Source organism: Hippopotamus amphibius, chromosome 7 (assembly GCF_030028045.1).
Source record: "Hippopotamus amphibius kiboko isolate mHipAmp2 chromosome 7, mHipAmp2.hap2, whole genome shotgun sequence".
Taxonomy (NCBI): Eukaryota; Metazoa; Chordata; class Mammalia; order Artiodactyla; family Hippopotamidae; genus Hippopotamus; species Hippopotamus amphibius.
Genome location: NC_080192.1, coordinates 25,566,459 through 25,580,719, shown reverse-complemented (window position 1 = coordinate 25,580,719; position 14,261 = coordinate 25,566,459). Strand labels below are relative to the sequence as shown.

General features: G+C 35.9%; 1 protein-coding gene across 8 annotated transcripts in view; it reads left to right on the top strand.

Moving 5' to 3' along the window:
* The window catches only part of VEZT (vezatin, adherens junctions transmembrane protein), a 64,138-nt gene that overhangs the window by 25,577 nt on the left and 24,300 nt on the right, over positions 1–14,261 (top strand). For 5 of the 8 annotated variants that reach the window (XM_057742363.1, XM_057742365.1, XM_057742362.1 and 2 more), the window contains exons 2-5: positions 451–585; positions 4,129–4,215; positions 9,205–9,380; positions 12,908–13,183. In XM_057742363.1, coding sequence (XP_057598346.1) covers positions 451–585; positions 4,129–4,215; positions 9,205–9,380; positions 12,908–13,183 — 674 coding nt within the window. Of the gene's footprint in view, positions 1–450; positions 586–4,128; positions 4,216–5,459; positions 5,564–9,204; positions 9,381–12,907; positions 13,184–14,261 lie in introns of those variants that run through there. The other 3 variants (XM_057742368.1, XM_057742367.1, XM_057742366.1) reach the window with 3 other exon arrangements.

The window sequence follows — 14,261 nt, the reverse complement described above, 5'->3', positions numbered from 1 at the left end:
TCTTGCTGGTACTCACTCAAAAAAAATCTGTGTTTTATTTAGTTTTGACTTTTTTGGGGTTACGCTGTTGAATTATTTTGTTGTTTTTTGTTTTGTTTTGTTTTTAATGTTAAGTGGCATTGTAACACATAATTCAGTTCTTTATAGAAGAAGCCTTAATGAATTTGGGAATACTTGTAATGTTGAATTTGGTCTCTAAAATTTTTGAAATACAGTTGACCTTTGAAACATAGCGGGGTTAGAGGTACTGACCTGCATAGAACTTCATGGTCAGCCCTGCCTATTCTCAGTTCCTCTTCCCAGGCTTCAGCCACCCACCATCGTGTAGTGCTGTAGTATGTATTTGTTTTTAAAAATCTTTTTCAAAGTGGAACTCCACAGTTCAAACCCTTGTTAAAGGGTCAACTGTAGTAATGATCTTGAAACTTACTCTATATTATGTCTCTTCAGAATTCTCCACTTTACCAGTACTTACAGGATCTGGGACACACAGACTTTGAAGTATGTTCTTCTTTGGCACCAAAACCAGAAAAATGCACAGTGGCAGAGGGACAGCAAAAGCCTCCTGCAAGAGCCCTGCCAAACGTAAGAAGGCATACTCATCCTCTTTGACTCAATCTTTTGTTCTTTATTGATTATTTAAACATGCTTTTTACCCTTATTCTTGTGAAAAACAAAACCAAAAAAACACCTTGTTGGCACCTCCATGTTCTCCCCCACACTGGTCAGACTTTAATTTTTATTTCATCAGTAGTACATATCTGTTTAGATAAACATGAATCCTTGCTGTTTTGGACTATCTCGTGGGTAATTTGTATAATGACTTAAAATTAATATGATTGAGGATTAAAATATATTATTTAGATATTGAAGTTATCTGCAGGGAACCAGAAAAATAAATTAAAACCTTAATGAGAACCCAACTACAGGACTTGTAGTAACTAGAATTTTTTTTCTTTAAATTTTTTTAAAGAGAATGCAAATTATAAGAAATCAAATTAATATTTAATAAACAGTTTCAAGGATATGTGATGGAGTGGGTATATTTACCTCAATTTCTGATGCCCTTTGTATCTGCAGTATCATATACTTTTATACAGTAAATATTTCATAGTTGATGTACATCATTGTGAGGCTGATGTCCTAGAAGAAGCCACCAATAATTATGTAGTATAAAATGCATTCACTAGATTGATTTATGTTCTATTAGCTATATTTACTAAAATAAGAAAATATTCCAGTACATTTCAGTTTTAACAAAAGGAATTCTAATTTAACAGAAAAAAATATAACCAGATTACCTCATTTCTTGAGCATTCTAGTTTAATCAGTGTTTTATTGTAAGACTCAGTTACTTTAGGGAGGAGGATTTTAAAGTTTTCAATTAGTCATTTACTCTGTGAGATAGAAAGGGAAGAATCTTTCCTTCTGTTCTTCTTAGAAAAAACTCTAAAATGTGAGGTAACCAAACTGGGCCCAATTGCAACAGCAGAGTAAACACCAGAGAAATGTTTTTTTTTTAACTAATACTCACAAGGTGGGAGTTAGGAGAGTGAGAGCTTGCACAGACCAGAACCAGTTTTGAGAGTCCTCTGTACCCTTTCTTCTCCTTGCTCCTTTCAAGTATGAATGTTCCTGGGGAAAATTTTGAAAGCAAAACCTAAAGATATATCTAAAAGATAATTTATAGATTAAAATTTGAATTTGAGATTACTTGGCATCAAAGGACCACAGAATGGGTCAAGGGATAGTGTTGGGGCGGGAGATGACATTGACCTTGCGTGTGTGTGTGTGTGTGTGTGTGTGTGTGTGTGTAAACTTGGGTTTTGTAAGTATTTAATTCTTTTCATTTATGACAGGTATGTTTACATATAAAAATGTTATTAATTTATAAATAAATGAGAGCTTAAAATTTCATCCTCTCAGAAATTGAGGAACAAGTAAAAAGCAGAGCCAGAGGGTGTTTTCCAAAATTACCACGTCAGACTTCCCTGGTGGTGCAATGGTTAAGAATCTGCCTCCCAATGCAAGGGACATGGGTTTGATCCCTGGTCTGGGAAGATCCCACATGCCTCGGAGCAACTAAGCCCATGTGCTACAACTATTGAGCCTGCGAGCCACAACTGCTGAGCCTGTATGCTGCAACTGCTGAAGCTCATGCACCTAGAGCCTGTGTTCCACAACAAGGGAAGCCACCAAGATGAGAAGCCGGCGCACCTAAACGAAGAGTAGCCCCTGCTTGCTACAACTAGAGAAAGCCTGCACACATTAATGAAGACCTAATGCAGCCAAAAAAAAAAAATTACCACGTCTAGAAAGTTTGTTTAGTCTTCATCTTACACAGTTCAACTTTTAGAAAGCTATATCTTTCTAAAATGGAGTTTTTTCTAAATCTGGGGCAGCTAAATTTTCTTATTCCTTCTTATGGGATATATTTTTAGAATTGCCCCCCCAAATTCCATTCAGGCTATGAAGTACCAGTTATTTTCTTTGGAAAGCAAATTTTCTATGTGCGTTCATGATGAAACAATCATTAGCATGAATCACCCTTCTAAAACTTTTTTTTTAAATGTGATTGTTTTATACTTATTGAGTAGTCTGTACTGGTATTCTCATCATGAATATTCATTCTCTGTATATTTTTCTGGTTACCTTTCCTGTGATGATTCTTAAACATTCCTTCCATAAAGTTTTAGCATCAGTCCTCTTTTGCTTGGTCTGTTTTCTCCGAGCCATCTCATCTACTTTCTTGCCCTCACTGGCCACTTTTGTCTATTCTCTATTTGCACTGAGTTCCAAATACTTGTTAGACATTTGCATCTGCCTGTGCTCCAGGAGTCTCAGATTCAACATGTCTAAAATAGGGCTTTTTTTCTCAGCACCTCTGAAATGAACAAAATATTCTTTCTGTATTCCCAAATTACCACCCTTTTACAATTTCCCATCACTCCCACATTGATTTGGTCACTAAGTGACTCAGCTTCTGTGTCTCTAAAATCTAATCCTTAGTTATTACCATTTTTGCTATCCTAATTCAAGCCTTTTTCATTCTTTAGCTGGACTATTATATATCCTTCTAATCAAGCTTCTTGGCTATACTCATTCCCTGCTAGTACAGCCTCTGCGCTGTTGCCAGTTATTTTTCTAAGTGCTGATTTTTATTGTTTCGCTTCCTTGTATAAAAACCTTTCATGACTCCTCACAGTCTATAGGATAAATTCTTAATTATTATCAAGACCTCAGTTTAAAATCTGTCTCACTGTACCTTTTAAACTTCATTGCTGTTCCCTTCTTCCCTTGGGTCTTAGCTGTCCCAGACTAAGCCACCATCCCCGTGGCATGTGCTTCCATGGCTCCCTCCTTTCCTCATCCTTTTCCCTTGCCTGGAGTGTTCTTCCCTCCTTTGTTCTTAAATTCCTTTTCATCTGTTAGGGCTTAGCTCCAGTGTCAGCTCCTCTTGACCTCCTTTTTCCCGCACTTTTCCAGATTTTACATTGGTTTGTGATTATTTGTACTGTCTCTTCTAAGTTCTTGAAAACAGCAGTTACGTATATTCATCTTTGTTCCCATGACCCTTTTTCAGTACCTGGGATATAATAGTCACTCAATGAATGTAAACTCCCATTTACTGGCGTGCTCAGGAAATGGGCTATTAAGGTAAATTGAATTTTTGATTAATTCAATAATATAACATTTCAATAAGAGGCAGTTTTTCTAAAATTATTAAAATATCTTTCTGCCTTAGTATTGTAGAATGAAATGTTCTTAATGTTTGAGAACTTAGAGCAATTGATTTTCATTTTGAAATACATACTCATGCCATCATCATGTTGACATAGGTAGTATATAGTGCACCCAAGACAAGTAGCTTTCCAGGTCTCATTCCAGACTCACTGAATCTGAACCTTTAATTGAGAGGCCCAGGAGTGTGTTTCTCGCTAAAATCTCCAGGTGATTCTGATGTGCAATTAAATTTGGTATCTAATAAGACTGAGACGTGCTGGCAAAGCATATAACCTAGATGATTTTTTTCTTCCTTTTTCTGATAAAAATTGTGATTAATTAGAAGTTTTGCTGATGTTTAGGTGTGGTTTAATAATCCTGTACAATGTCATTCATCTCCTTCAGCGAGGCATCCTGTTAAAAGTGGCTGAAACCATCAAAAATTGGATTTTCACTCAGTGCAGTAAGAATGAGGACTTACTTCACAAGTTGGTAAGTGTCCACTTCTTTTTTGTCACTTTTCAGGGCTCCAGTTTATTAGTGAGAAAATCGATAAATCCAAATGTGTTTTGCTACTGATTTGGGCTGTGACTGATTTTGATTAGAAATTCTGGGCTGTTCTCCAAAAGGAGACTGCCCACTTCATGAAGTGTTAAATAAAGTTTGTTTGTATCACCTAAGGAAAACAAAAAAAAGGAAAGGAAGTTCTTCCATAACTGGGGCTCTTTGCATTTGGACCCATTAGTATTATTTCATACGTCTTCTAAGAGGTTATTAGCCACTGAGAGTAGAATATTCTGGTAGTTATTGAAGCCCTGTTTGTTAGATTACGCATTTCCTGCTGCTTTCTTCCTCCATTGACAGGTATTCCTCTCAGTGAGGAAGGGAATAGATCTGTTAGTGGGATCTTCCCCTTTTCATTAGGAACTTGACTGTCCCTATTCCACAGCCTATGATTACAAAGTTTGGGCAAAGTCAAAAGTGGCTCCTTCCTAATTTATTTATCATTAAGCTGCCATTCTCTGACAACTTCATATGTAAAATTTAGTCTTCTGGGACAGATAAATCACAAAATTTTGGTACTTCCCTGTTGGTCCAGTGGATAGGACTCTGAGCTCCCAATGTAGGGGGCACGAGTTCAGTCCCTGGTCAGAGAACTAAGATCCCACATGCCGCATGGGACAGCCAAGAAAAAAGAAATCACCAAATTTCCCAAAGACTTACTTGATCTCTGAGCCCCAAGAGGGACTACCTCAAATGTTTTTACATCCAAATAATACGAAATCTAGGTAGGATAGGTAAAAAAATTAAAGTTTTAAAATTTTCATTCATCTCACAAGTAAGCAGATTTCAGAATCTTCTGTTGGCCTGTGACCTGAAGATGGTAATTATCATTCTTGTAAATTATCATTTGTAAAGGGATGTTTACAAAGTGCTTTCACATTGTGCTTTGGTAATCCAAACACCGTATAAGGTTTAGCGTGTTTTACTATTTGGAAAGCCTGAGGTTCAGACATTTCAGTTTGGTTAAGAATACTTATTAAGTGAATTGTTTGACAATGTTCAGCTAGAAAGTGAGTCAGAATTTGAACTCAGATCTCCTGGTTTCAAAGCCCAGGCTTTTTCCATTGTAACATACCACCTCTCTAGCTTTAGTATTATGTTTTTACTGACTAAAATTACTTTTTTAGCAATCCATATGGGCAGGTTCTCTGTTCAGGGTTTCATCTTCGTAGGTGTGTTGAGAAGGTCAATGAAGTGTCTTGTCATCTACGTAGAATATCATCTCTATCCAGGTGAAGCCATCCTCATTCTCCAGTGATACTAGGACTGTGGTAAGGTATATGGATCCATGTACATTTTTCTGTGGTTTAATCATAGCCTGCGTAGTTCTGATCTTTTCATTCTTGGTACTTCGTCACATGCTTCATGTCATGTTTCACTTTAAAGTGCCAGCTTCTGTGTGCATCCTTTTTTTTTTTTTTTTTTTTGCCATCCGTAACAAAGAGTTTTTATTGAGTGAATAAAGGAATGTTATTTTAAAGTGGTTGAGACTACACCTTCCCTAGACAGCTCATTATGTGTATATCCCTCCCTTTGTGTCTATATTATGGAGAATTGTAGGAAGTACATACCTGAGAAATAGTTTAGTAGTAATGGAACAAAGAATTGCCCAGTTGGCATCTGGCATGAGATTGCTTGACTTTTCCCCCTTGATTAAGAAATATTTAAAATTTTGTTAGCTACACAGATATTGAACTAGTCCTTCTTTCCTTTTATAAAGACACTGGCAATTGCTCCATGATATCTGAACATTTTACCGTTGTTCGTTTTCATTAAGGTAGTAGTTTTCTTCTTAAAGTTTAAAAAAAAAATTCCTTTATAGAAACTATGATGTTAGTGGTATTGGCACTTTTTAAGTGCTTTTTAGCCTATAAAGTGGCTTTCACAGATGTTATCTCACTTGAGCCTCATCAGCTTTATTAAACAGCACTATATATTAAAAAGTGCATTAGATCATTGAAGTATATTGACATGTAAGTTCTCTTCTCCATCCCTAGAGGCCAAAAAAGAAATCTCTTTATTCTTTAGCTGTGCTTCTCATATTCTTTTCATTCCATCCAGGCAGAATTCTTCCTAAGTTACCTTCCCATGCTGTTTCCCTGTTTGGAATCTAAAAAGATCCCTACTGCCTATCAAGTCAAGTTTAGTTCATCACTTTGGCTGAAAGAGTCTGCATAATTTGGCCCTAATCTGCCTTTCCAGTTTTATCCACCAATATTTTCATCAGCCCAGTACTGTCTTCCTTTTCCTTTATTCCTTACCTATTGTCTGTGTCTATATTTGTACTATTATACTGTGAAATGTGTTCCATTTTTCTATTATTGGAATCTTTTCAATGAGCAGTACTAACTCTTCTTCAAGGCCTTTCCCAGAAACTACAGCCTGTTGGATCTCTTATTTTCTACAAAAACCTTATAATAATCATCTCTGCTATGTTCTATAAGCTTTTGTATTATATGTGCTTTTCTTTATTGTATTTTTAATTTTTTCATATGTATTAACAACACTAACAGCTAACTAACACTTACATAGTGCTAAGTGTGTGCCAGATACTCTTGGTAGTTTGTAAATGCTGACTTATTTAATGCTTGCCATAACCTGTGAAATGGGTACTATTATTATCCTCACTTTGCAGATGAGGAAACTGGAACAGAAAGGTTATTAACTTGCTTAAGTTGTGGCACCAAGATGTAAACCCAGGCACTAAGTCTTGACACTAAGACTTGTTGAAGGCGAGCCAAAGTTCACATAGTACACCTCCCCCCAGCACAGAGCACCCATACTATTAATACTGCCTCAGATCACACTGGTTTTGGGGAGGCTTTATCCCAGTTTTGCAACAGGTCTGATGCCAAGGAATGCTATTGAAGAAAGTGAGTTCCTGATTAAGTAGCATATCCATAGAGGGTCTGTGAAGAGGAGGAGCTCCCATTCTACATTAATAGCTCCCCACTGTCTGTCAGCCTTAGCCTTCATTTAATTAGGCTTCTTTAAACTTACCCATATATAATTACATAGAGGTCTCATAAAATAGTTTGATTTTTAATACTTATATTTGAATATGGTCGTGTCTGATTGGGGAATCCAAACCAGATTATAAGGCCAGTATGTGAAGGTTCATTTCAAGGATTACTGGAAGAGCTATACCATGCTGTACCCCCTGCCCTCCTTGCCTCCCATTGCCTACCTGCTATCACTACCTGCAGTCCACTGTTCCCCTCCCCACCCCCGACAGTAGTATAAAGTGAGTTGTGCTGTTTTTTCTTTGTGAAAGTGGTGTGGAATGTCAAAAAACTAAGTAGTTCTTAATGTTAGGATCATAGGAGAGAGGAGACAGTAGTTCAAATATGAAAAAGTGCTGCAGAGGTACGTGCAAGGTATACCAGTAGATGGTAAAAAAGCCATATCAGGCTAAAAGGAAGATCAGCATTCCACTGAGGTTGTTTTTTTATTTGTTTTTTTTAATAATTGAAAAGAAATATATCCAAATAGGCCTGATGTTCAAAATATTCTTCTTCTCTAAAAGTGGTCTGTACCGCCCAATCCAGAGGATGTGTGCTCATAGTGTATGGATCACTGCATCCCTGCTTAAGTCCTCACGATCTGCTGAGGCTGGAATCTGTGGTGTGGGAATGACTGACTAAGAAGAGCAAACCCACTGCCCTCAAACCCTAGACCTAACTGGTTTTACCTTAATTGCTAAAGGCCTTGTCCATTAAAAGTTCTCTTCATTTTTATAACTTTTTTATTTTCCTAACTTTAATACAACATAAAACTTTAAATTTTCTGGTAGAGGAGACTATATTAAAGGAAGCAGAATCAACTACCAAAGACTTAGGGTTTCAAATCAGAATCCTGGAAAGTTACTTTACTTCTTTGAGCTTCAGTTTTCTCCTCAAAAGAATGGACAGGAGGATGATAATGTACATCACACGGTTACTGTGAGAATTGCTCTAACATTGCTACCTCATCTCTCACCTCTCTACCAGGTGCACTCTGCACAAAACTAGTATTGGTGACTTGCAGGTCCCCAAACCAGAAGAGACTTGCTTTCATTCTCTCTCATTCCATTCTTCCAACTCTTTCATCTGGTTCATCCTTTAAGACTCAGCTTAAGCGTCACCTCCTTTACATTCTCTTTGTTGCAAGTTTTGTTCCCTCTATGCCATTTTCATAATAACCTAGTTATACTTCCTCGCACTTCTTTGCACTTTATACTGTAACTGCTTATTTTTCAGTTCTCTCCATTAAACTATGAGCTCTCTAAGAGTAAAGACTTGGATGTCTTGTTCATTTTTTTATGCTTTTGGTGTCAAGCATGTTGCCTGGTATGTATAAGATATTCTTTGATAGATGGATAGAAGGAAACTATGAAAGAACAAATGAGCTGGTATATGTGAAAGCATTTTGTAAACTATAAAGTGCTATGCACATGTTAGTGTCATTTTGTATTATATTCCTTAATAGTATATTTTTAATGCATTCTGAATCTCCATTTTTAGAAAGCCTTGATTCTACTGATGTAATTCTTAGATATTGGCTATATTGTTACAGTATCCAGGGAAAGCATCTTCTGTTACAGGATTATGTTTTCCATGTTGTTTTCCAACAACTTAATTAATTTGGCTTAGCTCAACAGGTTTATTAATGTGTAATTACTTCATATCTGTTTAGTAAAAATATATATTTCACTCAATATGTGGCTTAATAATGTCTACCTCAGTCTTTATTGTTTCACATTTATAATGAAAATAAAACCCTATACACCATACTGAAAATAGATTGACTGTTGTTTCTTCTTCTTGGAGTCTATACTGAAAATAAACACCTCAAATTTTATTAGCATGGTAGAAGCTTAGTATTTGATACAAAACTATACATGTATTAATCTCTCTCTTCCGGTCTTTTAATGGCAAGGATATTGGATTCCGACTCGACTCACTACATACCATCCTGCAACAGGAAGTCCTGTTACAAGAGGATGTGGAACTGATTGAGCTACTTGATCCCAGTATCCTGTCTGCAGGGCAACCTCAAAAACAGGAAAATGGACACCTTCCAACACTTTGCTCCCTGGCAACCCCTAATATTTGGTAATGTTCAGAAAACATCTATCCTTTGCTTACATATAGAGTATTAGCAGAGGAAATCTGTCATCATGCTCTCCATTATAAAGGCATTATAAACATTTTAGCATTGTAATTAATGTAATGATATGCCAGAGGTTAAAAAAAAAAAGTACCTTTCTGAAGTAAATAGTATTTAAAGTGAAGATAGGGAAAAAATCCAATTTGATTATTATATACTTTCAACTCAGTATAATTAGTTTTGTGTTTAACAACCCAACAAGCTGGTATAATGTATGTCCCCCAGAAATTTCTCTTAGCCATATACCTACACAAATGTGTGCATGAAGGCCTAGCCAGTTGCTTATGTTTCTTTACCAGTAATAGATTATATCATAATTACATTGTAGAGACACCAAGGATAGGAGGTGGGACATGGAGGTAAGTAGTGGATTCCTGCTTTGTTGGCTGAGAAGAGATCATAGAGAACATAGACAATTCAAACTATCTTAAAACTTGTCAGCCACTTGAAGTATTTGGGTCTAATGCAGAAGTCTCAGGCCATAATCTGTTAAAAAAGAAATATATATGTATAGTAAAAAGGGATTATATATACAGAACTGTTAATATTAATATTCCTGTTAAAGTATGAGTTTATTAAATGAACTAAATTAGTGCTTGATCTGTTCAGGTTATATGGTCAGTTACATTAATTGGCCTCTGTTCTGAATTTATCTGTCTTTCCTGTCACATTGACAAATGCTTCATATTGTAACAGATAGCAAAGTATGGTGTTTTCCAAATATGTAGTCACTCAGATAGCATCATGATGAAGTAAAGCATCTTATCCTTTAAAAATATAAGAACTTAAGGAGCTGCTACAAGGAACCATAGGTTTTAAGACTTTTACAACTTTATATTCAAGTTTTCTTTGACCACAGATGTGATTAGGCAACTCTGAGGCCTGTAAATACTTTATAGACTTTGCTATAAATACATAAAAGTATATGATGAGATTTTGCTTTCTGATATTGCCAATATTGTCTAACAGTAAAGGATTCCAAGGAAAATGAGGGCAGGCAAATATTTATCAAGAAGCATTCTTATAGCCAAAGCAATCTTGAGAAGGAAAAATGGAGTTGGTGGAATCAGGCTTCCTGACTTCAAACTATACTACAAGGCCATAGTGATCAAGACAGTATGGTACTGGCACAAAAATAGAAAGGAAGATCAATGGAATAGAATAGAGAACTCAGAAGTAAGCCCAAACACATATGGGCACCTTATCTTTGACAAAGGAGGCACGAGTATACAATGGAAAAAAGACAGCCTCTTCAATAAGTGGTGCTGGGAAAATTGGACAACTACATGTAAAAGAATGAAATTAGAACACTTCCTAACACCATACACAAAAATAAACTCCAAATGGATTAAAGACCTACATGTAAGGCCAGACACTATAAAACTCCTAAAGGAAAACATAGGCAGAACACTCTATGACATCCATCAAAGCAAGATCCTTTGTGACCCACCTCCTAGAATCAGGGAAATCAAATCAAGAATAAACGAATGGGACCTCATGAAACTTAAAAGCTTTTGCACAGCAAAAGAAACCATAAACAAGACTAAAAGGCAACCCTCAGAATGGGAAAAAATAATTGCCTATGAAACAACGGACAAAGGATTAACCTCCAAAATATACAAGCAGCTCATGAAGCTTAATACCAAAAAAGCAAATAACCCAATCCACAAATGGGCAGAAGACCTAAATAGACATTTCTCCAAAGAAGACATACAGATGGCCAACAAACACATGAAAAGATGCTCAACATCACTAATCATCAGAGAAATGCAAATCAAAGCCACAATGAGGTATCACCTCACACCAATCAGAATGGCCATCATCACAAAGTCTGGAAACCACAAATGTTGGAGAGGGTGTGGAGAAAAGGGAACTCTCCTGCACTGTTGGTGGGACTGTAAGTTGGTACAGCCACTATGGAAAACAATTTGGAGGTTCCTTAAAAAACTACAAATAGAACTACCATATGATCCAGTCATCCCACTCCTGGGCATATACCCAAAGAAAACCATAATCCCAAAAGAAACTTGTACCATAATGTTTATTGCAGCACTATTTACAATAGCCAGGACATGGAAGCAACCTAAATGCCCATCAACAAATGAATGGATACAGAAGATGTGGCATATATATACAATGGAATATTACTCAGCTATAAAAAGGGATGAGATGGAGCTATATGTAATGAGGTGGATAGAACTACAATCTGTCATACAGAGTGAAGTAAGTCAGAAAGAGAAGGACAAATATTGTATGCTAACTCACATATACGGAATCTAAAAATGGTACTGATGAACTCAGTGACAAGAATAAGGATGCAGATACAGAGAATGGACTGGAGAACTCGAGGTATGGGAGGGGGCGGGGGGTGAAGGAGAAGCTGAGACGAAGCGAGAGAGTAGCACAGACATATATATACTACCAACTGTAAAATAGTCAGTGGGAAGTTGTTGTATAACAAAGGGAGTCCAACTCGAGGATGAAAGATGCCTTAGAGGACTGGGGCAGGGAGGGTGGGGGGTACTCGAGGAGTGGGGGAGTCAAGGGAGGGAGGGAATACGGGGATATGTGTATAAAAACAGATGATTGAACCTGATGTACCCCCCCCAAAAAAAAAAAAATAAAATAAAATAAAATTAAATTAAAAAAAAGAAGCATTCTTACATGTGATTTTCTTTATAGTTTGGTTGTATCTTCAGTAATGTTGATGTTGTTTTTCAGATATCCTCAGATACAACTCCCCTATATTTACCTCTTTCTTATATTTTCACATTCTCATAAAAGCCTTCATTGCTTCAAAGATGTATGTTAGTCTATAGAATTGTAATTGTCCTAAATAAAAAAAAATTCCATACATATTTTGATTTCGGTTAAAGCAGTACAAAAGTACAAAGCTTGTCAATATTATGATCTGCAATAAATATGTATATTCCAGAATTGTGGTGATGGTTATTTAAAATTAGATGACTTTATTCAAAGCAGTTACTCATGAAGTATATATTAAATTGGAAAAATGCTTATATTTTCTTGAGGTATTATATATTTTTGCACAAATAAAGTCTGATTTTAGGGAAAAAGACCTCATAATGTCTCCAAATATTAAAGATTTTTAGTTTTAAAAATTAGTAAAAATTTGAGTTTTTTAAAAATTTTATATTTGTAAAATCAGATTTTAAAATCCGTAATTTGTTTTCAAGTTAAAAAGCACATATCTTAAAAAAAAAAAAAAAGGTTTTTTCAGAAAATACCTATTTATGTCCTTTACCTAAACGTATTAGCTCTAGACAGTGGTGTCTAGCAACTAAGATAGTAGTGCTAGATATTTTTTAATTGTTTTTAAATGTCATATCTTATAAAGTCATACTTTATAAAGAAGCTAGCATTTTATCTATCTTAGGAAACCTGAATTACTGACTGCAGTAGCTCATCTTTCTCTGGACTGAGGGATGGTATTTTCTTGGCTTTGTTCCAGGGACGTCTCAGTGCTGTTTGCCTTCGTTAGTTTGCTTGTGATGCTTCCCACTTGGTGGATTGTATCTTCCTGGCTGGTATGGGGAGTGATTCTATTTGTTTATCTGATCGTAAGAGTTTTGAGATTATGGAGGACAGCAAAACTACAAGTAACCCTAAAAAAATATATTGTCCGTTTGGAAGATATAGCAACAAATAGCCGAGGTTTTACTAACCTCGTGAGAAAAGCTTTACATCTCATTCAAGAAACTGAAGTCATTTCCAGAGGATTTACACTGTGAGTTCATTTTTCATTTTATTTTTTAAATAATTCTTTTCTACTACATAGTTAAATTAGAATGTTTATTACCTATTTTCATTTCTGTGTCGCATTTACAAAAAAAACTAGATTTTTCTTTAGCGCTTTTTAAAGTGTGTAAACTGCTAAGTGAAGGAATCAAATACACTTATGTTAGATTTAATAAGTAGTATGATTCTGTTTATCTGCTTTGAGAAACCAAAGTGCCTTGAGAATCATGATTATTTCTGTGCGATACCATGTAATTATAAGAGATAATATAGAGAGAGACTCTAACATAACGTATGCATAATACAAAGAGCAAGCCTGGGTTCTTGCATGCAGCAGTTACCCAATAAATGTTTGTTCCCTTTACTCACTGTCAGATGCTCTCTTTACTCAGTTTACATGATAGATGTATCTGACATGAATTCATTTTGAAAAATTTTGCCATGTGTTAATAGTATTCTTTAGGTTAATATTAGTAGATATTTTGGCACTGATAGGCTCAGATATTCTCACTGATGTTTAATACAGGAAATTAAATATTCACTAGTCCAGCTGTAAGCTACTGCATAGACAGGCTGTTTATTATTAAAGGGAAAGCACCAATTATGTTCCATATTCTGTGTTAGATAGTTTTGCATACAACTAAGGCATACAATTGTAAGTGTAGAGCAAATGTTCACATTTATGCCATCTGACTCTAAAGCTGGTTTCCTGTACACTAGGCTGCCAGCTAAACACTTACAGATGACAGCTATACTACAGTATATTTAATCATTTCTATAACTCATATAACCTCTGCAACCTATAGGTGGGAGAAAGTAAGTATATGGCAAAGAATAATCATTGCTCTTAATTACTTGTATCTAGAAAATCATGAAAAGAGGGGGACAGAAGAACCTTGGGTGGTCATTGCAACCTTCACTCTGCACTGCTCTAAACAGTCTTGACATAAAAACTGTATTTGGAACATGATGAGACAGGGAAGGAGAAGAGTCTCCAGTAATCATCTCACTGAAGAACAGAACGCTCTGCTGTGTTCTGGAACAGTGTTTAAAACTCCTGAGACATG